This window comes from Mus musculus, chromosome 13 (genome assembly GCF_000001635.26).
Source record: "Mus musculus strain C57BL/6J chromosome 13, GRCm38.p6 C57BL/6J".
Taxonomy (NCBI): Eukaryota; Metazoa; Chordata; class Mammalia; order Rodentia; family Muridae; genus Mus; species Mus musculus.
The window spans coordinates 74,176,308-74,203,390 of record NC_000079.6 but is presented as its reverse complement, the minus strand read 5'-3'; the positions used below and the strand labels follow the sequence as shown (position 1 = coordinate 74,203,390).

The following is a 27,083-nucleotide window of genomic DNA, read 5'->3' as shown; positions in this document are numbered from 1 at the left end:
TTTACTTGGCTTATCTTCCACCACGCACTGTTCACCATCGAAGGAAGTCAGGACAGGAGCTCAAGCAGGACAGGATCCTGGAGGCTGATTCAGAGGCCATGGAGGGGTGCTGCTGACTGCCTTGCTCAGCCCGCTCTCTTATGAAACCCAGGAATGGCACCACACACTATGGGCTGGTTCCCTACCATATCAATCACTAGTTAAGAAACTTCTGTACAGCTTGGGTCTTATAGAGGCCTTTTCCCAGCTGAGGTTCCCTCCTTTCAGATAACTCTAGCTTGCACCAAGTTGACATAAACCTAGCCAGGACACTCCATTTTGACTCTATATTATGTCTGTTTAGGACATTTCTATAATAGTAGGTGTCCTTATGTCTTTAGTGTTATTTATTCCTTCCCATACTCCTGCTGTACCCTCTGCTTCCTCACCTCAGTTTAACCCTGCCCATTCTGTTACTGCCTTTTAGCCCCTTATACTAGTACACTCTGACTTTCCTCCCATGACTCTCTCTCCTCGTGGCCCCTTAGTAATTCTCTGACCTCTATGGCTATTCCAAACAAAATACACTGTTTTTTTTGCTGGCATAAAATTGCTTTGGCTCTTTTGGGTCTTGTGCTTTTATAGCAACCTTAGGTTTGTTTTTCCAACTCTATGAAGAATGTCATTGAGATTTTAATGAGGATTGCATGAATTTTTGTCTGCTGTCCTCACAAAATTTAATGAGCATAAGAGGTTTGTTCATCTTCTAGTGTCTTCAATTTCTTTCTTCAGTGTTTTAAAGTTTGTATTGTCGAGCTCTTTCTGTTCCTTGCTGATGTTTGTTCCTGGGTATATACTGTTTGTTTTGAAGCTATTGTGAGATTTAAGAGGAAAAAAAAAAAAACAAAACCAAAAAACAGTTTCTTGGCAAGTTAGCTACTAACTATATAGAAAAGCTACTGATTTTGTATATTGATATTCTGCTCTTTTGCTGAAAGTGTTTATCGGGTCTGTAAGTTTCCTGATAAAGTCTTAAAGGTTTTTTAAATACAGGGTCATGCCATCTGTAAAGAGGAGTAATTTTGCCTTTTTTCTATTTGTATTCCTCTGCTTTCTCTTGCTGTACCTAAGACTTACAGTACTACAGTAAGAGTGAAGAGAGTAGGCACCTTGTCTCATTCCTAATTTTAGAGGAACTGCTTTCAGTTTTACCCATTGGTATAATGTTGGCAATAGGATTGTCATAAATACCCATAATACTTTATTTTCTTTCTATTCCTAAACTCTTCAGGGATTTTATTGTGGAAGGTATTGAATTTATCTGTGTCTATTGAGATGGATCGTGTGATTTCTGCCTTTCAAGCTTATTTATGTGTTGTCTTGTATTTATTGAGTTTTGCTTTTAATTATTCTTGCATCCCAGGAATGAAACCAATTTTATTATGATAATGAGCTTCTTGATATGTTCTTGAATTTAGCTTATGAGTATTTTACTAATAATTTTATTTCTTCTACGTTTACCAGGAAAGTTTACTGTATTTTTTTTGTTGTTGTTACTGTTGTGTCCTTAGACTGACTACTGTTGTATCAGGGTAATACTATCTTCATAGAATGATTTTGGTTGGGTTTCTGCTTTCTGAAAGTTTGAGGAGCATTGGTATTAGCTCTTCTTTAAAAGTCTTGTAGAATTTAGTGAAGAATCTGTCTAGCCCATGATTTTCCTTGTTTGGAGACTCTACTACTTCTGTCTTGTGATTTGTTTCAGGTATGTTTAAGTTGTTTATGTTGCTAGATGTAACTTGGTAGGTCATATGTATTTAGGAGTTCTTTTTATTCATTTCTTAGAGCTTGCAGTTTGGGGGCCAAGGCATTAAATTATTCCCTAACAAGCTTTTGGATTTCCTTGGTATCTATTGTCCCCCTTGTCATCTCTGATTTTTATTAATTTGGGCCTTCATTCCCATCTTGCTTATTTTGCCAATCTTTCTTTCTTTCTTTTTTTTCAAAGAGCTAACTCTTTGGTTGATTCTATGTATTGCCATTTTTATTTCCATTTTATGCATTTCTGTCCTGATCCTAATATTTATTATTTTTTGCTGTTTGAATTTATCTTGTTCTTGTTTTTCTAAGATCCTGAATCTCAGATCCTTAGTTAATTGGTTTGAGATCTCTGATTTTTTTTCATGTAAGCATTCAAGGCTATGAACTTTTTGAAAGATAGCCTTAGCTATATCCTATAGGTTCTGATAAACTGTGCTTTTATTTTCATTTACTAAGGATTTTTAAATTTCTACTCTTTTTTTTATAACCTACAGATCATTCAAGATTATTTTATTTAGTCTCCCAGTTATTTTTATAGATTCTGTAGTTTCTCTGCTGTTGATTACTTATTTTATTCCATTATGATCGAATATGATAAGAGAAATTATTTGAATTTTTTGTATTTGTTAAAACAAACTTACTGTATGAACTAAAATGTGATCTGTGTTGGAGAAAGTTCCATAGATTGATGAGAAAAATGTATATTATTCAGATGTTGGCTTGAATACTCTATAGAATCAGGTGTGTATAACCTGTTATTATGTGAAGCTATGAATGCAGCCCAACATAAAATACTAAGGTTATTTAAAACATGAAATTAAAAAAAAAATCCTATTGTGAAGTTGAGTGCAAACTTTGTAGGTAACAAATCATTTTGCAGTGTCAATAAGTTAGGCATGCCTGTGTATAGATAAGCTTTTAAGTCCATTTGTTCTGTGGTATAATTTAACAATGAACTTTCTTTATTGATTTTTTTAGTCTAAATGACCTATTGATAACAGTGAGTTTTTTTTTTTTTTAATTAGTATCAGGGCCTGTCTGCCCCTTTATATCCAGTAGTATTTTATAAAATCATAAGACCCATTATTTGGTACATATATATTTACAATTGTTGTATCTTTTTGATGGATTGTTTCTTAATATGTATCAGTCTTTATATCTTATGAAAAGTTTTGGTTTTAAAACTACTTTATCAGATCTCAGAATAATGGCCTAATTTTTGTTGACGTCTGTTTTATCCTATTTCAGTAAAGCTAAGGACCTTCTTTTTAGCTTTTATTTATTCCAAAGTAAATCAACTTCTGTCTGACATTCTCAGTCTATAAATATCATTGCCCATGAGGTGTGATTCTTGGAGATAATAGATACTTGGATCTTGGTTTGTTTATTTGTTTTTTTCAGTCCAGTTTGTTAGTTTGTATCTTTTAATTGAATGAAGATTATTTTTTATTTAGTTATTGAGAACAGTTTGCTGGTTACTGTAATTTTGTTGGTTATTTTCCTAGTCACTTGGACTGTTTGGTCTTTGCTTTCTCCCCATCCAGGTAGGATTTGCTGGTTTACTGAGCTGGATATAATAGAATCTTTGTTCTTCTTTGTTAATGTATTCCTTTTGAAATTTATTCTTTTCTATAATCTCCTGAATGAAACTGCCCTTTTCTCTGCTTTCTGCTTATTAATCTTTTAAAGTATTATTTAAGCTTTAAAATATAACATTATTCTGTTCCCAGACAGTATTGAAAAAAACAAAAAGTTAAATTAAATTATTCTCTTGTCTTTTCCCCCTAAAATTGGGTAGTTTTTGTTCCCTTTAAATGGTTCTTTCTGAACTTGATCCTCCCTGGAAAAATGTATTCCTCTTGAAATCATGTATGGCTGTCATTGGCTCTGCTTACTTGCATGGTGTCTCCTTTAGGCTGCAATCCAGTCTCAACTAGATGGGGTACGCACAGGCTTAAGCCAACTGCACAATGCACTGAATGACGTCAAGGATATCCAGCAGTCACTGGCTGATGTCAGCAAGGACTGGAGGCAAAGCATCAACACCATTGAGAGTCTCAAAGATGTAAAAGATGCAGTGGTGCAGCATAGCCAGCTGGCTGCAGCTGTGGAGAACCTCAAGAACATATTCTCAGGTGAGTGGCACATAGAGGAGGGGAATTGGGGGAGGATTTGGGTGGCTCTAGAACACTCATGACTGTGTCTTCACATACACATACTTGCTTTTCCTTCAAACACTGGGAGCTCTGTGAGATGAGTAGAGGCAGACCAGCGTTTCTTTGCTATATACTTTTTAGGCCTTCCCTTGAGTGCACAGTAAGCTTGATTCTGCCTGCTCACATAACTTCTCTGAACATGAATGGAAAGGGTCAGCTGAGTAGATGTAAATGGAGAACCAGTGGAGAACATACTGATCTGTGTGGGGATGGTGCACAGACGTGCACTGCAGAGCGATTGGTTTTAGCTGTGGATGCATGACTAGGAGTCTACTGAACAAGAGTAGATGTAGAAGTACATGTTCTTTAGAGGGGCAGCTACCTGGGCAGGATGGGAGGCAGGCCCTGAGGCAGAGATCTGGGAGAAGAGCAGTTCTTCAGCTAGGACAAGTAAGTGCACAGGCCAGGGGACAGGTGAGACGGGAGCCAGGTGGGCAGAACACAGCAGGTCAGGAGGCTCTCTGTGTGACAGCCAGAGCTTCGAGGATCCTGGAAAAGAGGCAGAGGGCTGACTGACTGGCCAGACTTGACTCTTTGGTACTGTGTTATGGAATGCAGAGTGTTCCACAGCTCACTCATGAACAGTGTCAGCTGGCTCCAGTCATGAACTTTTCAGTGTCTAGAAAACCTCAAGAAACACTGGAGCTAGTTCTCTAAATGTTTGGCCGATTCATTAGTGAAGCAACTGGGATAGGGATTTTCTTTATAGAGAGATCTGTTCAGGTTTTCTACTGCTTTGTTTTTTAGTCTGGTAGGTTTTGTTTCCAGGAATTTTTTTGATCTGGGTTGTCCAGTTTATTCAGTTTTCCACTGTTCTCTTTTACAGTTTCTTTTTCAATTTCTAAAGAATTAGTAGTAATATTCCTACTTTCAGTTTTTAATTAGAACTTTTTCTCTTAGACCATTTGAGCTAAGGGTTTACCAGTTTCCTTAATCTTTTCAAAGGATCAGTTAATCTCTATTGGTTTTTATATACTCTATTGTTTATCTGTATTCTAATCTCTATTATTTCCTTCCTTTTAGCTTTGAATTTACTTACTCTTTTTTTAAAGATTCATTTATTTTTTTGTGTGTGAGTATCTGCCTACATGGATGTATGTATACCACATTCATGCCTAGGACGTGCAGAAGTCAGAGAAGGGCATTAGAGTCCCTGGAACTGGAATTGTAGGTAGCTGTGAGCCTCTGTGTGGGTGTTGGGAACTGAATTGGGTTCTCTGTAAGAACAACAAGGACTCTTAGCCACTGAACCATCTTTTTAACCTATCTCCTTTTTTCAGCTCCTTAAATTGTAAAGTTGGATTGTTAGTTTGAGAACTTTCTTTATCTTTTCAATTTTATTTTATTTTTATTAATTATTTTATCTACTTACATTTCAAATGTTGTCCCCTTTCCTGATTCTCCCTCCACAAGCCCCCACTCTATCCTCTCTCCCTTTCACCTCTAAGAGGGTGCTCCCTTACCCACCCATCTACTCTCACTTTACCCCTCTAGTATCCTCCTTCTCTAGGGCATCAGGCCTTCACAGGACCAAGTGCATCCCCTCCACTGAGGCCAGACTATCTACATATGTAGTGGGGTGTCATGGACCAGCCCATGTATGCTCTTTGGTTAGTGGCTTAGTCTCTGAGGAGTCTGGTTAGCTGAAATGGGGACATTGGGTCCTGGGAGCCTCTCACATCCCTGGTATCTGGGACTTTGTAGAGGTTTCCCCTGTCTCCCACCCTGCACTGCTGTATATTTCTATTCATTCTCCAGGCCCTCTGGACTTCTCTCCTGTTTCCCTGCCCCATACCTGATCCTGGGTGTAAGGTGGAATTGCAGAGTCGTTTTGATTTGCATTTCCCTGATGACTAAAGATGTTGAATATTTCTTTAAGTGTTTCTTGGCCATTAGAGATTTCTCTGTTTAGCTCTGTACCCCATTTCTTAATTGGGTTATTTGGGTTGTTGGTGTCTAACTTCTTGAGTTCTTTATATATTTTGGATATTAGTCCTCTGTCAGATTGTCATTTTGTCCTGTGGACCATGTCCTTTGCCTTACAGAAGCTTTCCAGTTTCATGAGGTCCCATTCATTAATTGTTGATCTTAGTGCCTAAGCTATGGATGGGTGTTCTGTTCAGAAATTTGGTTTTGTCATAGAATATCTTGGTATCCCCATCTCTGGAGATTGAAAGTTTTGCTGGATATAGTAGTCTGGACTGACATCTGTGGTGTCTTAGGGTTTGCAAGACAGCTGTATGAGCCCTTCTGACTTTTAAAGTCTCTTTTGAGAAGTCAGGTGTAATTCTGATAGCTCTGCCTTTTTGAGTTACTTGGCCTTATTCCCTAGCAGCTTTTAATATTCTTTCATTTTTCTGTACATTTAGTGTTCTGATTGTTATGTGGCAGGAGGATTTTCTCTTTTGGTCCACTCTGTTTGGTGTCTGTAAGCATCTTGTATGTTTATAGGCATGTCTTTCTTTAGGTTGGGGAAATTTTTTTGTATGATTTTGTTGAAGATCTTTTCTGGGCCTTTGAGTTGGGAATCTTCTCCTTCTATTTCTATTATTCTTAAGTTTAGTCTTTTCATAATGTCTCAAATTTCCTGGGTGTTTTGTTAGAAACGTGTTAGCTTTAGCATTTTCTTTGACAAATGCATCAATTTCTTTTGTTGTGTTTTCTACTCCTGAGATTCCATGTCGTGTATTCTGTTGGTGACACTTGTATCTCCATTTCCTGTTCTCCTTACTAGGTTTTCCATCTCCTCTCAGAGACGTGCTTTCTTTATTGCTTTCATTTTCATTTTCAGGTTTTGAACTGTTTTATTTCTTCCACCTGTTTGATTGTATTTTCCTGATTTCTTTAAGGGATCTATTCATTTCCTCTTTAAAGGCCCCTGTCATCTTCATAAGATTAGATTTAAGGGTATTTTTCTTTCAATTCAGATATGGTGGAATCTTTGCTGTAGTGGGATAGCTGGATTCTGGTGGTGCCATATTGTCCAGGCTTTTGTTGGTTATGTTCTTACGCTGGCCTTTAGCCATCTGGTTTTCCATGAACAGAAATAACTCAGAGAGCTATATCAACAAAGCCCACCAAAGCATGGATGCCAGCTCACACAAGCTGGAATCTCAGAGCACACTCCACAGTCTTCAGGCAGCTCAACAGGTTAAGGAGTGTCCTTCCAGGTGGCTCAGCTAGTCTTTGTTTCTTTCAGGGACCCTGCTGGTCTTTGTTCCTTCTAGGTAATTCAGCAGGTCTCCTTCCATATGGCTGGGCTTGACTGAGAGTTCCTGTGTTTTCCTGTATTGCATAGATCCTCGGTTTCTTCCATGCCTTCTGCTAGTTTTGTCCTCACTGAGAGGAGGTACTGGTCTCCAGTGCAATGATCCTTACAGAGCCGTGCCTCTCCTTTTAGTTCTGTCAGTTTTTGCTTCATATATTCTTGTAGCCTGTTCAAGATGCAGAAATGACACTAATTGCCATAACTGTGTAACTGTACCATCTTGTTAATAGATGCTTCTGTTATATCCTCCTTCAATTTACTTAAAGCTGTTTTGTCTCATGTTTGACTTTTCATTACTGTTTACACGGGCAATCTTTCTCTAATATTCTCAGCTTAAGGGTAGTCTTTTGTAGACATGTATGGTTAAATGACTTTTTAAAAATTACATTTATATATGTGTATAAGTGTTTTTCCTACATGTATACATATGCACCATATGCAATGCTTAGTGCTCAAAGAGGTCAGGAGACAGTGCAGTATCCCTTGGAACTAGATATAGATGGTTGTGAGGGTTACAGGATAGATGCTGAGAACTGAATCCAGGTTTTCTGGAACAGCAGCAAGCGCTCATAAACATTGAATCATCTTTCCAGCCCATGATTAAATCACTTTTTAAATTTTTTTCTGCCATCTATTTTAATTGGAGAGTTTAAACTGCTTATAGTTAAAGTAATTACTAGTAAGAAAGGTTAACGTAAAAAGGTTAAAGTAAAGAAAAGTTAAAGTAATTACTAGTAAGAAAAACAAGCTACTGTTTGCTTTTCATATGCTGATTTTTTTGTCCCTTACATCACATGCTATAATTTTCTGTGTTTTTCTAATTTTTTTCTAAAGAGATACTTAAGTTCCCATTTTTCTTTTCTTTCTTTCTTTTTTTAAATCTATTTAGATATTTTCCTTGTGGTTACTGTAGGACTGACATCTAATATCTTGAAATTGTTATCACCTCCAGATTGAATTTATCCCATCATGAATTCACCAACATGTAAAAGCTTTATTTCTATATAACTTCTTCCCACCCCTCTTCACTTTCTTCTTTATACTTTGTATATGTCCAAAAATGAACTAATAACTCTATTAGTTTTTCAGATCATATAGAAAACAAAAAAATGGGTTAAATACTTGGCCTTGTATTTACTTTTATTGAGATTTTTCCTACTTTGTTTTTGTTTGAGTCTTATTTATTTGTGTTGAGTTTTTAAGATGGTCTCATGTAACCCAGGCTGGTTATGAACTTGTTATATAGCTAAATATGACTTGAGTTTTTGGCTCTCCTTCCTCTATCCAACAAGTGCTGGAATTACAGGTATGTGTCACTATTCCTGGCTGAAGTTTTTTTTTTTTTACAACTCCCAGTTATTGTCATTTCATAAGTTACTGTCTAATGTTTTTTTTCCCCACAGAATTCCCTCTAGTGTGTCCTACAAATAAGTCTAATCATAAAGGTTTTTCATCTTTCTCTTATTTTGGCATCCTAATTTCTCTTTCACCTTTGAATGATAGTTTTGCTGGATAAAAGGTTCTTGGTAAAAGCGGGTCTTGGTGACTCACAATTGTAGTTCCAGCATGTGAAGGCTGAGGTAGGAAGATTATTGCATGTTTTTCAGTGTGGGCTACAGATTAAGACCCTGTCTCAAAGGATGATAAAAAAGAAAAAAGAAGAAAAGCCATTGCTAGTTGGTAGTAGGTTTTTGTTTTTAGTACTTTCAGTGTATCTAAAAATACATTTTAATACTAAATACTTAGATATTTAGTGCCAGATACATCTGGTGTCAAGAATTTCTGATGAGAAATTTACTAGTGACTCTATTTAGGGTACCTTTTCTTCTCTTACTGCTGTTACAGCTTCATGACTTAGTATGGGTCCCTTGACTGGCAGGCCATTACCTTGCTTGCCAAGACATTTACATTCATGTCATCTATCAAACTTTGGAGCTTCCAGCCATTCATTCTTCTATCTTCTTCCTTTGAAGTTACTACAGTATATATGCTGATCTGCCTTACAGGTCCATGAGATCTTCTGGGCTCTGTCTACTTTCTTTAGCCTTTTTCTTTCTGTTCCTGATAATTGCCATTATTCTCTCTTAACATTTTCTGGTTTCCTCTCCTGCCTGCTCAAATTCCCCTTGCACTCACTTTAGATAAACGGTTGTTTTAATGTTTATGTCTAAGTAGGCCTACTGATTTATTTTTGAATATTTATTGAATGGGGTATGTTTGTAGTGTTCTTTGTGGTTTTGCTTTAGGCAGTTGATTCTAACATGCTAAGCCTGGGCCCTGGAATCTGCCTAAGCATATATACATAGTGATTTTTCTGACACATCATGTACACACGTACACACACACACACACACACACACACACACACGTGTGCTTTTGAATGTCCTTATCTATTGGACTTCCAAAGGGATAGAAAGAAAATTAGAGAAAGGAAGGTAGCCAATCTCTTTATTTCCTGGAATTCACATTTTAGCAATAGTGGCTATAAAACAGTTAGAGGCAGCAGTCAATAATCAGAACACATATCACCATACTTAAAAGCATGGGTTTTTTTCTGAAGCCTACTTTAGCTCTGGAAAGAAGGAATTCAGTGCCTTAGAAAAAGCACATGTAGCTGAATTAACCATAACTCACTTTCCATCAGGCCTTTTATGGCTAGGTTTATGAAGATTTCTAGCCTTTCATAGACTCCATAGATCAAAGCCATTAGGGTCTGTCAGGGCTTCTGTCCAGGTGGGAAGATGGATGCCAGGTCCCTCTTGCTTTACCTGCTGTCATCTCTGTGTTTTCACCAAATCAACTTGTACCTTTTTCTAGTGCCTGAGATTGTGAGGGAGACCCAAGATCTCATCGAGCAAGGGGCCCTCCTGCAAGCCCACCGGAAGCTAATGGATCTGGAGTGCTCTCGGGATGGGCTAATGTGTGAGCAGTACCGCATGGACAGTGGGAACAAACGGGACATGACCCTCATTCATGGCTACTTTGGTAGCACACAGGGGCTCTCTGATGAGCTGGCTAAGCAGCTGTGGATGGTGCTGCAAAGATCACTGGTCACTGTCCGCCGGGATCCTACCTTGCTGGTCTCCGTGGTCAGAATCATTGAAAGGGAAGAAAAAATTGACAGGCGGATACTTGATCGAAAAAAGCAAACTGGGTTTGTTCCTCCTGGAAGGCCCAAAAACTGGAAAGAAAAAATGTTTGCCATCTTGGACAGAACTGTGACAACTAGAATCGAAGGTACACAGGCAGACACCAGAGAATCTGACAAGATGTGGCTTGTGCGCCACCTGGAGATCATTAGGAAGTATGTCCTGGATGATCTCATTGTTGCCAAGAACCTGATGGTCCAGTGCTTCCCTCCTCACTATGAGATCTTTAAGAACCTCCTGAGCATGTACCACCAGGCCTTGAGCACTCGGATGCAGGACCTTGCATCAGAGGACCTTGAGGCCAACGAGATTGTGAGCCTCTTGACATGGGTCCTAAATACCTACACCAGGTAGAATTTCTTTTATGTGTCTTTTTATCTAGAAACTTCTTTTTTTCTGCTTTTGCACACTGATCAACAGCTAACAGACAGTCTCATCCATTTTGAACCCATGTCTTTTTCTGGCTTGTGAAGGTCTTTCTGTTCTGCCTGCTGGTGACTTATCCTTCAGGATGAACTAGCCTGTCATGTTGGCACAGTATTTCTCCATGGTCTTTCCCTTTTCCCTCGAGCACTCAGTTGTGCACCATGGTGTTATTTTCTGTGTTCACTGTGTGCATTCTTGCTTCTTCACAGTGATTTCCTGAGACAAGTACAGTATTGCAATGTTTTGTAGGTTGGGAGCCTATAGCCCTAGGAAATTCAGTGACTTTTTTAGAGTCACCAGGTTGGTAAAGAGATCACAGCCTTTGTTTTCCTCACCAGTACACTGTAACAGTTAATTATTCAGATACAAACAGTTGTACACCAACTTAGTAGCCCATACCTGTAGTCCCTGAACTCAAGAGACTGAGTAGAAAGATGGTTTCAGCACAGTCTGAACAGAATAGCAGGACCTATCTCAAAGAATAAAGAAATAGCAATGAGAATATATAGAAAAATATCTAAACTATATAGAAAAATCGGTTACTCCTTTTGTATTGTAGCTTGAGACTATTGTTTTATGTGAAGGAACTGGGCTACTTTATGCATGAAGTAGTTATGTCAGTGGAAGGCTATTGTGAGATGCTTTAAGTTTAGGTAATTAAAATGGTTATTAATTTTAACTTTACTTTTATGGATAGAAAACAGTGCTATGCCCTTCTTGTTACCATGGAGAAAGAAAGCATGATTTAACAGTGAGGTTTATTTTGTGTATGTGTAGTTTTAACTTTATAGTAGAGTGTTTCTCTACCTCAATACAGAGAACTATAAACAGAGTGAAATTATTAGGCATGGGTGATGATCATTATTTAGTAATCTTTAAAAAACATGTATTTTATTACTCTTAATTATATGGAGATATGTATGTGTCTACATATGGTTATGTATACGTGAATGCAGGTGCCTTCAGATGCCAGGGGTAGGTTCTCTGAAAATGGGATTACAAATGTCTGTGAGCTGTCTGACATGGGTGCTGAGAAATAAACTCAGGTTCTCGCAAGAACAGCAAGTGCTCTTAACCACTGAGCCATCTCTCCAGCCCCATTATTTTGTAGTGTTTATATGTATAGGCCTAGACTTTATGCCTTTACTACTTTATGAGGTCCAAATAATCTCCATTATTCCATTCTCTGGTCTTTCACATTGTATAGCCTACACCATAGTATGTCATGTGTCCTAGACTTTTGTGAACCCAGTTGAATGTACATGAGACAGGTGGTATACTGTGATCACATCCATTTGGTAGCTGAGGCACAGAGGGAATAATATTTTTACTTTTCATAGCTAGTGACATGGGAGCAAGATTCAAAGCTGGAGACTGGGCCCTTACCCAGTTCTGTATACTGGACTGTGATGTGTGTTTATGGAACTTGCACAGCTCTTTGGCTCAGTTGTCTTTCTCTTGAGCCGTGCTAACTGTGCCTTTGTACTTCAGAGTTCTCTTCACATTGATCATATATGCTTTATTACACTGGACCGTGCAGAATTTGAGCCATGTTTCCTCTGTAAGCACAGGGCATTGGGGTTTTGGTGCCAGATAACCAAGATTAAACAAGTAGTCTTTTAATATGTGCAGGTTTTCATGAAGTTCTTTTTCACTCAGAAAGAATGCTATTCTAAATATATATTTGAATATAACTCATATCGGTGTTTTGAGTGATGAGTCCTAGACTTTTGTGAGCCCAGTTGCATGCACAAATATATTTTCTATGAAACTTAGCATTTGTTTCCCTGCCTTGTGCACAGTAAAATGAGTGTTATCTTTCTTTCCTTGTAAACATGTTTCCTTCGGTAACATTTATTTCTTGCCTTAGTCTCACCCTCCTATAGGGATTAGTGACTTTTATGACAGTGTTTACTGTTCCAAAAAACAACTTGTCCATTATCTTCTTACTTAATGAAGTGTGACAATTTGACAATTTCTTTTTGCGTGGTCCTGGTCTCAATTATAGAGACACAGTGAGTTCAGACAGACTTTTGTGGACGATTTCCTGCATTTGAATGCAAGCTCCCTATGCTTCTGGCACAGTGTGAAGAAGCCATATTGAGATTACATAAGTGGCTGTGTAGCCTGTATGGTGATATCATAGAGTGGCCCCCAAATCCTTGACCTTTCATTCTATGCTTTCCATGCATGGTCTTCCTGATTTTGTGGAGTTGTAGAAGTGTCAGCATTGAGATCTCTAGGATAATGCAATTACATGTCTAGCCAAACAGGTAGATTCACTTGAGAGTATTATCTGAGTATGCTGCTGCGTTTTGTCGTTTACATGTGCTTTTCACTGCAGTGCAGAGATGATGGGGAATGTGGAACTAGCCCCAGAAGTGGATGTTAGTGCCCTGGAGCCCCTCCTCTCTCCAAACATCGTCTCCGAGCTGCTTGACACATACATGTCAACACTCACGGTGAGTAGAATTAGGTTGCAGGCCCAGAAAATGCTGTGGTGGTTGTCTGTCTGTAATGTGGTGAGACATCTGAGCTAACTCTCAATAGATTAGCTGTTCCTCAAATGGTCTGGGCATGTACCTGTAAAAGAAGGGATACCTGACTCTGGCCTGGGTCTGGAGCTCATTTGAATGTATTTCACAGATATGGGAGTCTTTTCTGCTGGAGGACCCAACCTGTGCCACCTATCTGGCTAGCAAGACCTTATGTCTAAGAGAGCATGAGCCACCTTAGCAGTGTGTTCCAGAGAGAGGTGGCAATTTGGGGACAAAGGGGTCAGTCTCACATCATCCTCATAAGCATTAAACAGTCTCAGTAAGATGGAAGAGTCAGCAAAATGGAATCTAAGCCACTACTGAGAGTCCCTGGGTTCTGCAGAGCTGTGTTCTGCTGTGGCCTGAGATGACTGGGCTGCCAAGTCTGTTCTCTAATGTCCTGGGCCTAACCATCAGATGCTGGACTCTGGTTTTGTCCTCCAGCATAATTTTTATCAATAGTCCTCTTGATTCTTTCTCTTTTTATCTATAGTTAGTGTTTTGTTGGTCCACATACGAAAAGACCAGCATGAGAATTGCACACCAGTGAGCTGCATATAAAGTGTCTGCTCTAGCAGGCTCTGTGTTTGGAAGCAAGGAGTGCTGTGAAAAGCTGTATCTGGTCTGTGCAGCTGCAAGTGCTGCAGGGAGAATGTTGGATATAACTCAGAGCCTGTTCTTTCCTTTCCCATAAATCCAAACTCATAGTCCAACATCATTGCCTGGCTTCGGAAAGCACTGGAAACAGACAAGAAAGACTGGAGCAAAGAGACAGAGCCAGAAGCAGACCAGGATGGTTACTATCAGACTACACTTCCTGCCATTGTATTCCAGGTACAAGTGCCAGATGTAAAGGTCCCAGATCCCATGTGGTTAATAGGATCTGCTGGTTTCATAGACAGCAAATACCTTAGACTTTACACTGTAGATGTCAAGTACCTGCTTTCCCTGATATCCCTGTCTCTGCTTTCTGGAGCTAAAGAAACAGGCTCAGAATTACACTCACCAAGTAGTGTTACCCAGGATCACTTGAGATTTTCTTTTTGTTTTAAATTAGGTATTTTCTTCATTTACATTTCCAATGCTATCCCAAAAGTCCCCCATGCCCTCCCCCCCTCACTCCCCTACTCCCCCACTCCCAGTTCTTGGCCCTGGCGTTCCCCTGTACTGAGGCATATAAAGGTTGCACCAATGGGTCTCTCTTTCCACTGGTGGCCTATTAGACCATCTTCTGCTACATATGCAGCTAGAGACACGAGCTCCGGGGAGTACTGGTTAGTTCATATTGTTGTTCCACCTATAGGGTTGCAGATCTCTTCAGCTCCTTGGGTACTTTCTCTAGCTCCTCCATTGGGGGCCCTATGATCCATCCAATAGCTGACTGTGAGCATTTCTGAACTGGAAGTTAATTATATTGGTTGTACCTGGCGCTCCTGTTCTGTGCTCTTTTACGTTCCATGTTGGTAAGTGGTCAAGTCTTGTCTTCAGAATGACACATAATTGAGTTTAGTGCACACAACCATCCTCATGGCCCCACCTCTTTGTCAGCCCTGTTGTCACATTTTATCATCTCATGGTTATAGTGAAAAGGTAAATATTTCCCTGCGGTAGAACTCAGGCTGAAGGTAACTAGAAAATTGTGTGATGGGCTTTTTTGTCCCCTGGAGAAATTGTTTAACTTCATTATTTTTCAAATAGTTTTATTGTTTTCTTTGAATTTGGACTAGTCCAACTTCCAGATAATTTTTTTATTACTTATATACTTTCTTTTTTGACATTATAATATAATTACATCATTTCCTCCTTCCCTTTTCTTCTTCCAGACTGTTTCATATAACCCTCCTTACTCTTTCAAATTCATGGCTTTTTTTTTTTATTAATTGCTGTGTATGGCTACACATATATGTTTAATGTCATGAATACAACCTGCTTAGTCTGTATAATGTTACTTGTATATATGTTTTCATATTGAATAACCAGTTGGTATCTTCTTCCCTGGGAAGACTATTTCTCTCACTTTTAGCATTCTAGTTCTTTGCCGCCAATTCTTTGTCTAGAGTTGAGGCCTTTCTCTCATCCAAGTTAGCGTGTCTATCGGTACTGTCCTTGTTCAGGGCATGTTTTGGCAGCCATATTAGTGAGACTTGGCTGGTACAGCTTCTGGCTTTTCTAGAAGAGACAGTCAGTCTCACAGCAAACTTGCTGTGTTTTGACTCCTGCAGTCTTAACTCCCTCTCTCCACAGTGATCCCTGGGCCTGAGGTGCAGGAGCTGTGCTGTAGATGCATCAGTTGGCACTGGGCTCCACAACTCTGTGTTTTGATTAGTTATTGTTTTCCATAATAGTCTCCATCTCTTGCAAGGAGAAGTTTTCTTGAAGAAGGGTGAGGCCTACACTTATCTGTATGTCTTAGTCACTGTTCTCTTTTGCTGGGTAAAGACACCATGCTGAAAGCAACTCTTATTAAAGAAAGTATTTAATGGAGGACTTGCTTACAGTTCAGCAGTTTCGTCCATTAGCATGGTGGAGAACTTGGCAGCATGTATGGAGCTGGCCCAGTAGTTGAGAGCTTTCATCCTGATTCACAGGCAGGCAGGCAGGCAGGCAGGCAGGCAGGCAGGCAGGCAGGCAGGCAGGCAGGCAGGCAGGAAGGCAGAGACATAGATATAGAGACAGAGCAGAGCTGTTGGTTACCACTGATGTATGAATGCCAGCCACTACTGCATCTGTACCCTTCAAAGGCTTCATCTAGATCTGTTGAGATAAGCATGTGATTTTTGTCTTTAAATCCATTTATGTGGTTTCTTAAATTTATTAACTTGTATATGTTGAACTGTCTCTGCATTTCAGAGATAAATCTAACTTGGTCATCTTTTTGCTGTATCTATATTCTCTGCAAATACTGTATTGAGCAGTTTGAATCTACATTCATCAGACATACTGGGCTTTAGGGTTTTTCTGTTGTTGTTGTCTTTACCTGGTTTTAGTCTTAGAGATAGAAGTTCCCCTCCCCATTTTCCTCCTTCCCTTCTACCTCCCTCCCTCCCTTAACCCCTCTCTCCCTTCCTCCTCTCTCCCTTCCCCTTCCTTCCCTGTTCTCCTTCCCCTTCCCTCCCTTCCTCCTTCCCCCACTCAAATTTTGTTTTGTTTTTTAATTTAATTTTATTTCTAACCCTGATTTTTTACATTCCTCACCCCTCCCCATCCACCCTTTGACTGCTCCATATCCCACACCTCCTCCCCACCCCACCCCACCCCACTTCTAAACTCCCTGGGGCCTCCAGTCTCTTGAGGGTTAGGTGCTTCATCTCTGAATGAACACAGACCTGGAAGTCCTCTACTGTATGTGTGTTGAGGGCCTCATATCAGCTGGTGTATGCTGTCTGTTTGGTGGTCCAGTGTTTGAAAGATCTCAGGGGTCCAGATAAGCCAAGACCGTTGGTCCTCCTACAGAATCGCCCTTCTCCTCAGCTTTTTCCAGCTTTTCCCCAACTCAGCAACAGGGGTCAGCTGCTTCTGTCCATTGATTGGGTGCAAATAACTGCATCTGACTCTTTCAGCTGCTTGTTGGGTCCCTCAGAGGGCAGTCGTGATAGGTCCCTTTTTGTGAGTGCTCCATAGCCTCTGTAATAGTGTCAGGCCCTGGGACCTCCCCTTGAGCTGGATCCCACTTTGGGCCTGTCACTGGACCTTCTTCTCCTCAGGCTCCTCTCCATTTCCATCCCTGTAATTCTTTCAGACAGAAACAATTATGGGTCAGAAGTGTGACTGTGGAATGGCAACCACACAAATGTCCTGTCTTCTCACTGTCTTCTCCCCCCCCTCCAAATTTTTAAAGAATGATTGGCTGTAGAGCTTTGTTGAAAGTCTGATATAATTTGTCTGTGAATCCATCTGATCCTAGAGTTTTTATTATTATTTTAATTTTCTCATTTAGTATGAGTTGTTGACTTCTTCTTGGTTTAACTTTGATGGTTTTACTAAATCTAGAAATTAATTTCTTTTAGGTTTTTCATCTTAATGAAGTACAGAATTTTAAAGTATTCCCTTATAATAGTCTGAATTTCTTTGGTATCTTTTTTTTTTTTTTTTTGGTTTTTTGAGACAGGGTTTCTCTGTGTAGCCCTGGCTGTCCTGGAACTCACTCTGTAGACCAGGCTGGCCTCAAACTCAGAAATCTGCCTGCCTCTGCCTCCCAAGTGCTGGGATTAAAGGCGTGCGCCACCGCGCCCGGCGGTATCTATTATATTGTTTCCCTGTTCATTTCTGATTCTGTAAGTTTGGATCTTCTCTCTCTCTCTCTCTCTCTCTCTCTCTCTCTCTCTCTCTCTCTCTCTCTCTCTCTTTCTCTCTCTCTCTCTTTATTTCTTTCTCTGAATTCTGTTTTTCAAGTTCTGGACTATCTTCAGCATTTCCATCATCCTTATATTTATATTTTCCTGGGCATTATTCAGGTATAAGTTCTTTGTACATAATTTCACTGAGATGCTTCTTTGTGTCTTTTTTTAAGTTCCTTGAGTTCTTTGATGAAGTTTATGTGTTCTTTTGAATTCTATTTCCTGAGGTTCATATAGGTAATTCTTATTGACAAACATTTCTATAAGGTGTAGTAGGTTTTGGAGGAGAGATAAAGGCTTGATCTTGCATATTGTTTGTGTTTTTGTGATAAATTCTGGGCGTATGGACTTCTTTTGTTAGTTCTGTGTCTGATATGACAGAGCAGGTTGGGGTAGAAGAAAGGGCAGGATACATAGGCAGGTTGGGTCTAGAGGTTGGAAATTGCTTGGCAGGAATGAAAAGCATGTGACAAAGGTGACTGGACTGCTCTGAAGGATATGTGTCCTGGTCCAAGCTTGGGGTGGGGGTGTGAGAATAGATCTGGCTCAGTGAGAGGTTGGATATTATGTGTTAGGTCTGTGAGTCAAGAGCAGGCAGAGTGGATTATGGGAGATGCCTAGAGGTTGTTTGAGGTGCAACAGGGGTGACCAGACTAGGCCAGGGAACTAGACAAGGGCTCCAGGCTAGATCTAGCAGGTTGGAGAATATGTGTCAAGTAGAAAGAGTCAGGCAGACTAACCAGACCTTGGAGAAGGTTGTCCCAGATAGAATTTTATTAATGGAGACATTATTCTATGCTCTTGTGAGACTGTTTCACAATTCTTGATGCCCTGTTCTTTTATACTATTGTTTTCTTTTTGTGTCTCCCTTTTTCAATTTTTAGATGTTCGAACAGAATCTTCAAGTTGCTGCTCAAATAAGTGAAGATTTGAAAACAAAGGTATTAGTGTTGTGTCTTCAGCAAATGAATTCTTTCCTAAGTAGGTATGTATTTTTGCCAGTAATCTAAATTACAAATTATGTGTTTAAATTAAGAGCAAAATTTGTTGATTCTAGGATGCTGTTATTAAAAGATTAGCCCCCTTTGTTGTTCAGAAATGTAAAAAGTATTTAAAAAGAAGATCAGATGGGGCATGTAACATACTGTTTCCCTTTGGGCCTTTTCCTGTGAATTGTTCACATAAAGATGTTCAAGTCTACAGAAAAGAATCCCATGAGATCTGTCCTCCCATCATACAGCCCAAGTCTTCTAGGCCATCCTCACATGCCCTGTCTCTTATACTATTGCTCCCTTCTGTGCCTCCCTTCTATCACTGTGATGCTCAGATGTTGCTGTCCATGTCCTAGATTCTGTTATAACCTCAACAACATCAGTCATGTAGTGGATATCTGACATCTCATGTTAGAGTTTATGGTTTCTGTCGGGCAGCGGGTTGCAGGGAAATAAAGCGGTGGGAGAGAACCCAAGTCCTGCCAGAGCTCTGGCAGCTCAGTCAGCCCTGCCCGGGGCCGAAGGAAGAGGGCAGGGGGAGAGGGGGCACTGGGTGGTTCCCACGTGGTGAGAGCCCTTGGTCCGGTCCGTGGCTGGAGTGCAGGAAGGCCTTCTGGAGGGAGGTTAGACACAGCTCTTTAGAGGAAAGCCTGCTCTGTTGCCCCAACACAGCAAGCCTCGATGAGCAGAGACAGTCTATGGTTTTAGAGCTTTATTGTAGAAAGACTGAGAGAAAGAGAGAAGGTAGAAGGAGAGAGACTGGCCATGGCCACGTGGGGGAGGGGGAAGAGAGGAGGAGACGGAGAGCTAGAGATGAGAATAAGAGAGGTGAGAGCTTAAGAGAGAGGAGGGGCCAAACAGCCCCTTTTATAGTGGGCTGGGCTATCTTGCTGTTACAGGGTAACTGTTGGGAGGAGCATACCTGGCTATTGTCAGGTAACTGTGAGGGTGGAGTCTAGTCAGAATGCTAGGAGCTTGGGACATTGTCTGCATGACTTATAGGATTATGGAGTTGGGAGCTCTGTGGTGTTGGGCGCCTATGTCTGGGACCGTGGCTCACTGTTCAATCCCTTGTAGAGTTTTCTACTGGGTTTCCAGATTAAGCTTTGCTCAACCAAAACACAGGCTGCCTTTCACTGTCCCACGCTTTCAACTGCTAGGTTGGCAGGTCTGTCACTGTAGTCTAAGTCTGTAGGCTTCTGGATCATGAAGGCTGCTTCTCCCCTCTTCACCAACTGCTCCAGAGGCTGACATGGATCTCTTTTTGCTTACCAACACATGTCTTCAACATTAGTGGTCATATGTCATATCTCTGACAGCTCAGTTGCCAACCAGGCTCCTCCATTCCTTAGAATCCCATCTGCTACCCACCTGGGGGAGCACATGATTTGATTCCTCTCAGTCACAGAGTTATAACTGATCTCCACATTCCATCCATAGAATTACAGCTGAGCTCCTCGGCCCATTTATGGGGTTATTGCCAAAGTATCTCAAGGTCACTTCTCAGGGTCACTTCCTAGTCAGTCACTTCATTTTTGAGGTGGAATCTTCTATGAAGAGGATTTTTCCGTGGTTGATCTGGAACCACAGATGAGAAAAATCAAAATAAATGTGTAAATCTTCTTCACTAATTAACAGTTTAACAGATTAATGTGTCAAAAATTATGCAGAATGCAACAGTGGCATTCTAGTTGTTGGTTTTCCAGATATTTCAAGACTGGTTATATTTTTGTCTCATTTCTTCATGGTGTTTTTGAAAAGGGACATCTTATCAAGTATATGATAATGTTTCTCACACTTTTGAGGGTTTTGTGGAGGAGTGGAGTGGGTACTGTGCCATGGTGTACATGTGAAATCAGAGGACAACTTTGTGCAGTTGGTTCTCTTTCTACCTTTACGTGAGTTTCGGGGATCTACCTCAGGTGGACAGGCTTTCGTGGCAAGTACCTTTACCTACTGAGTCATCTCTCTAGTCCTGTTCTATGAGTTGTAGGGTGAACTGTTCATGAATTACTGAGATACTTTCCTAGTTATAGTTATGTTTTTCACAATATCTTTATCTCAGAATACCAAACCATATTTCAAAGCCTGCTACAAAAATTATTTTTAAAATTCATTTAACATGATTGACTCTCCTCTATCATTAATATAGACTATTCAAAAGTACGCTTATGTTTAAAGACTCCTCTGGTCCAAAAGTGGTGATATGAATTCCCTGACAGACATGATATCTACCTGGCACTGTAGACAGCTTTGGGATTCCCCAATGTGATTTCAGATACAAAGATGAAGCCCAGCTTTACAAAGAAGAGCACCTGAGAAACCGGCAACACCCACACTGTTATGTGCAGTACATGATTGCCATCATCAATAACTGCCAGACCTTCAAGTAAGTGCTGTGTAAGACAGAGCGGGACAGAGAGCATGCAAGCATGTAGCTATTTCCCTGAGCCCTTGATGTTTCCTTGCAGAGAATCCATCATCAGTCTGAAAAGGAAGTACCTAAAAACTGAAGCAGAGGAGGGCCTGTGTCTGAGTCAGCCAAGCATGGATGGGATTCTAGACGCCATTGCTAAGGAAGGCTGCAGCAGTCTGCTAGAGGAGGTCTTCCTGGATCTAGAGGTGAGCTTGGCTCCTCCACCCCTGGGGCTAGAGCATGGGGTAGGGCGGGGGTTGGAGGGTTGCATGTTCTATGGACTACACTGCCTCCTGCCTCATGTAACTGCTATATGTGAGCTGCCATGTTCCCTTGCATCTGTACTAAGCTACAGTCAAAGGCTTGTCTGCCTGCCTCTCTAGGCAAATTCAGATAAAGGATCCAGGAAGTGATTAGGTATCAAACAGTAGAAAGTTCAGGATAAATCAAGTATGCGGAAACCAATAACAAAACTCAGCTGAGAGTACACAGGTCACATCAATCAACCTCACAAAACTCCAACATATAACGCACCCAAAATCACTAACAAAACAATTTTCATTCACACCAAAAGCATAGTGCACCATAAACAAATAGGACCACTTTGGAACACAGATACCAGCATAGTTAAATGCCTTGGCAGGAATAACCTTATATTAAAAAAATAAAACTGACCATCTGTGGGTCTTGCTGCAAAGGAATCTTTTTTTTTTTTTTTTTTTTTTAAATCATGCCTTACTGAGTTTAGATCCTCAGAACCCATGAGTATGGCCATGAATGCCTGTAACCCCAGAGCTATGGGGAGTAGAGAAAGGACCACTGGGGCTTGCTGGACATCCAGAGTAGCTAAATGGTAAACTCCAGGTTCAGTGAGAGATGCGTCTCAAGAAAGTAAGGTGGGAGTGATGGAACAGGACACCTACATCCTCTGGCCTCTTTGTAGGGCACAAACACGTCAGTTGAGAAAAGACTTGTCTTTAGGATTATTGAAAAAAGACGAGATTATACAAAAATAGACAAAAGGTACAAATGACCTTTACACAGAAAGAAATTACTGGAGTCTAAACATGGCCAGACATCCATCTGCTGGCACTAGAGAAACATAGATCGATACTTAGTGTGAGCTGTTGCTTAGCTTGGTGTCAGGGATTGAAAACACTCCTCGGTGGGGGAGCACAGTGCTTGGCTCTGCTCCGGGTAGAACTGACTCTGCAGCTTTTCGAATGAAGCTTGGATATGTTTATCGGAGTTTTAATTTGCATACTTTTTGACTCAGGAATTCAACCTAAAGGGATTTCACTTGCAAAATACAAAGTCACTATAACATTTTTTATAGTCACAAGTGTAAAATATATAAATGTATATCAGAGAATTGAGTGGACAAATTATGACATATTCATATAATATATTGCTATTAAAGGTTAAAAACCAACATTTACATATATAACCTGTTGTTAGGAATGATTTTTAGGAAGCTTGTATGTATAATATAAAGCTCCTAAATTTAAAGTGCAGATTTGCAGATTATGTAAAAGTAAACTTATTTTTTTTTAACCTGAGAATATCACTGCCACAATCAGGAAATCTGTGCCCCCCCCCACCCCACCCCCCAGGGAGTGACCACTCTGAGGTAGGGGTGATCCCAGGCATGGTGCCAGGTAAAGATTTAAGTGATCACCTTGTGCTTTTCAGCAACATCTGAATGAGCTGATGACAAAGAAGTGGTTGTTAGGGTCAAACGCTGTGGACATCATCTGTGTCACTGTAGAAGACTACTTCAATGACTTTGCCAAAATTAAAAAGCCATATAAAAAGGTAAGCAAATGGAGTTTAGTGCACTGGAGCCTACCTCCCATCTGGATTATAATCCAGTGCCCAAATAGCTTTCTGCTTATGGTTACATGCCAGCACTGATGTAATCTAAAGAGTGTAAGGTGATGGGCTCGTATACAGATTGAAATGTTCTTTTGAGGAGCAATGTTTTGAATGTAGCCAAACTTTACTCCTTTTTTATGGTTAATTCTTTTTTTTATTAGATATTTTCTTTATTTACATTTCAAATGCTATCCCGAAAGTTCCCTGTACCCTCCCTCCGCCCTGCTCCCCTACCCACCCACTCCCACTTCTTGGCCCTGGCGTTGCCCTGTACTGGGGCATATAAAGTTTGAAAGACCAAGGGGCCTCTCTTCCCAATGATGGCTGACTGGGCCATCTTCTGCTATATATGCAGCTAGAGACACGAGCTCTGGGTTAATTCTTTTTTTACAAATTGGTTATTTTATTTATTTACATTTCAAATGTTATCCCTCTTCCCGGTTTCCCTTCCACAAACCCCTCTCCCCTCCCCCTCCCCTTGCCTCTGTGAGGGTACTCCCCCACCCACCCAATTCCACCTCACCACCCTAGCATTTACCTATGCTGGGGCATCAAGCCTTCACAGGACCAACGGCCTCCCCTCCAGCAGAGGCAATCCTCTGCTACATATGCAGCTGGAGCCATGGGTCCCTCCATGTGTACTCTTTGGTTGGTGGTTTAGTCCCTGGGAGCTCTGGGGAGGTGTGGTTAGTTGATATTGTTCTTTCTATGGGGCTGCAAACCCCTTCAGCTCCTTCAGTCCTTCCCCTAACTCCTTCATTGGGGTCTCCTGCTCAGTCCAATGGTTGGCTGCAAGCATCCGCATCTATATTGGTCAGGCTCTAGAAGAGCCTCTCAGGAGACAGCTATATCAGGCTCCTTGTCAGCAAGCACTTCTTGGCATCAGCAATAGTGTCTAGGTTTGGTATCTGCATATGGGTTGGATCTCCAGGTGGGTCAGTCTCTGGATGGCCTTGCCTTCAGTCTCTGCTCCACTCTTTGTTCCTGTATTTCCTTTAGACAGGAGCAATTCTGGGTTAGTATTTTTGAGATCAGTGGGTAGCCCCATCCCTCAACCAGGGGCCGGGCCTAACTACTGAGTACAGGTTCTCTCTCACCTTTGTTGTGTATTTCAGCTAATGTCATCTCCTTTGGGTCCTGAGAGCCTCTTGCTTTCCTAGCATCTGGGACTTTCTAGTCACTATCTCCAGTTGCCATCCCCCACTCCCACATACCTCTGTTCAATTTCCTGCCCCACTTTTTCCACTCTCCCTCCCATACCCCTCCCTCCCATGATTATCTTGTTCCCTCTTCTAAGTAGGACTGAAACATCTACACTTTGCTCTTCCTTCTTGAGCTTCATGTGGTCTGTGAGTTATATCGTGGGTATTCTGAACTTTTTGCCTAATATCTACTTATCAGTGAGTATATACCATGTGTGTTCTTTTGTGAATGGGTTACCTCACTTAGGATGATATTTTCTAGTTCCATCTATTTGACTGCGAATTTCATGGTCATTGTTTTTTTATAGCTGAATAGTAGTACTCCATTGTGGAACTATATTATATTTTCTGGATCCATTCCTCTGTTGAGGGACATCTGGGTTGTTTCCAGCTTCTGGCTATTTTAAATAAGTCTGCTATGAAATTCGTGGACCATGTGTCCTTGGAGCATCTTTTGGGTATATGGCCAGGAGTGGTATAGCTGGATCCTCAGGTAGTTTTATTTCCAATTTTCTGAAGAATCGCAAAAGTATTTTACAGAGTGGTTGAACCAGCTTACAATCCCATCAGCAATGGAGGAGTGTTCCTCTTTCTCCACATCCTCCCCAGCCTCTGCTGTCCCCTAAGTTTTTGTTCTTAGCCATTCTGACTGGTGTGAGGTAGAATATCAGGATCATTTTGATTTGCATTTCTTTGATGACTAAAGATGTTGAACATTTCTTTAGGTGCTTCTCGGCCATTCAAAATTCCTCAGTTGAGAATTCTTTGTTTAGCTTTGTACCCAATTTTGTAATAGGGTTATTTGCCTCTCTGGAGTCTTAACTTCTTGAGTTCTTTGAAAATATTGGATATTAGCCCTCTATAGAATATAGGGTTGGTAAAGATCTTTTCCCAATCTGTAGGTTGCTATTTTGTCCTGAGACAGTGTTCTTTGCCTTATAGAACCTTTTCAATTTTATGAAATCCCAATTGTCTATAGTTGATCTTAGGGCCTGGGCCATTGGTGTTCTGTTCAGGAAATGGTTAATTCTTTTTTGGAGGGAAATCATACAGAATCTTTTCTTACCCAAGATGATGAAAATTATTTTGAAAGTCAGCTATAAAAGTAGTCTTAGGGGCTATAGAGATGGCTCAGTGGTTAAGAGCACTGGTTGTTCTTCCAGAGATCCCGAGTTCAATTCCCATCAAGTACATGGTGGCTCACAATCATCTATAATGGGATCTGATGTCATCGTATGATATGGGGATGTACAGAAGACACAGCACTCACCTATATAAATAAATAAATCTTTTTAAAAATAAAAAAAGTAGTCTTAGAGATCCTCCCACCATGATTCCACATGGTGCAGGGTGGGAAAAGACTCTCAGAGGCCAGCCTGACACCAAGGGAATGAGGTGTAGGTGGACAGAGGTACATAGAGGCCCTCCTGCTACCTCGCCATGAGACTTGGGAGGGGAAAATCTAGAGGCCCGCCAGCCGGTCAGGCATGGGGGCCACCACAATGTGCAAGTATGTGGTGGACAGATGAGAGAGAAAGAAAAGTGAAGAACATTATAAAGAGAGATGGAACTGGAGATGTGAGGATGAAGAGGAATAGCCTGTTGTGAGTAGCCAGGCCTGCTACTTGAGGCTGGTGAAGTCCCAGCCCAAGCTGCTGCTGAGGGCCCTGTCTGGGTGACCATGGGTGGACAGTAGCAGGAGTCATCAGTATTGATGTTTGTGGTTCATATTATCACTAAAGACCAAGGGGAAGTACTTGGTCTGGGCAGCCACCTGGAGCCATGTAGATGTCCAAGGGCTGTGCAGGACTGGCCCCACCTTTCACTGGCTGAAGCACTTGGAAGAGCAGGCCCCACACTTTGTCTGGGCAGCATAGTGGAGCTGGCCCTCATGGCAAGGGTGGAGGTGTGAGGGTGGTGATAGACTGGAACATCTGACCCTACCACTTGCCTGCCATGAGGTGGCACAGTATGGAGGTAAAAGTATCTTTTATTTGCCTGATGTAATTATTGTCTCAGAGGTTTACTGCCTGTCTGCTAACCTAGGTCTAGTCCTGGGAGCTTCTAGCCTCTGTACAATCTAATCTAGGCCTAGAATGTTAATGTTTTTTCAGCCTCTGAGACTTATTGCTGAATATGCTCACCATTTCTAGTTCTTCCTGATCTCTGGCTGGCTGGTTCATCTCAACTATTCTTGCTCAAACTCTTTTCCAAGCTGACTGATTCAAACTGGCTTTTCTTAGTTTCTGACTTAGTTGCCCTGCTTGGCCTCATACTGACTTTGGCAATCTGTTCTAATCTTCTGACTCCTCATTCTCTGTCTTGTTCTGTCTTCACCTGTGTCTCTGTTGTTCTGCCTCTGCCACCTGTCTCTGTACAACTCTCCTGGTAAAACTGCCCCCTGCCTCTCTCTGCGCTGCTCTCTCTAAGCCTCAGTTTTCCCTCTGTTCTTGTTAGAGTTGGAGATATCGTATTCTGTCAAATCTTTCTCTGATTAGTCACTTTGTCTGCCTCTTGAACATCAATTTCAAATATGGGTGCATCCTTCTACAAACTAACTTTACCTTCATTTTTGGGGGATTAAAGTATGTACTGAGGGCATGTCTGCATTCTAACTAGATTACACATAGACCTAAAAGGTCTTTGGTTATGATCAGAGCAGCTACGTTGCTGGATTAAAATTCCCCTACATAGCCCTACTCTCACCCCTTGCCACCTGCATCACTCAGAAGAGCAAAACAGATCCTGAGTCTTGGAAAGCACAGCAAAGCAGACCTGGAGAAGGGGCACAGGTGAGCCACCATGAGGGTGAGAGCAAGGGAGAGCAGGCCCCACTTGTTTGCCTTGAAGTGGTGAGGTGATGTG

General features: G+C 41.0%; 1 protein-coding gene across 4 annotated transcripts in view; it reads left to right on the top strand.

Annotated features, from left to right (window-relative positions):
• The window catches only part of Exoc3 (exocyst complex component 3), a 40,231-nt gene that overhangs the window by 6,642 nt on the left and 6,506 nt on the right, over positions 1-27,083 (top strand). For all 4 annotated transcript variants that reach the window (XM_006517192.2, XM_006517191.3, NM_177333.4 and 1 more), the window contains exons 3-10: positions 3,716-3,935; positions 10,102-10,783; positions 13,204-13,321; positions 14,105-14,230; positions 18,618-18,718; positions 21,004-21,114; positions 21,197-21,347; positions 22,834-22,956. In XM_006517192.2, coding sequence (XP_006517255.1) covers positions 3,716-3,935; positions 10,102-10,783; positions 13,204-13,321; positions 14,105-14,230; positions 18,618-18,718; positions 21,004-21,114; positions 21,197-21,347; positions 22,834-22,956 — 1,632 coding nt within the window. The remainder of the gene's footprint in view (positions 1-3,715; positions 3,936-10,101; positions 10,784-13,203; positions 13,322-14,104; positions 14,231-18,617; positions 18,719-21,003; positions 21,115-21,196; positions 21,348-22,833; positions 22,957-27,083) is intronic.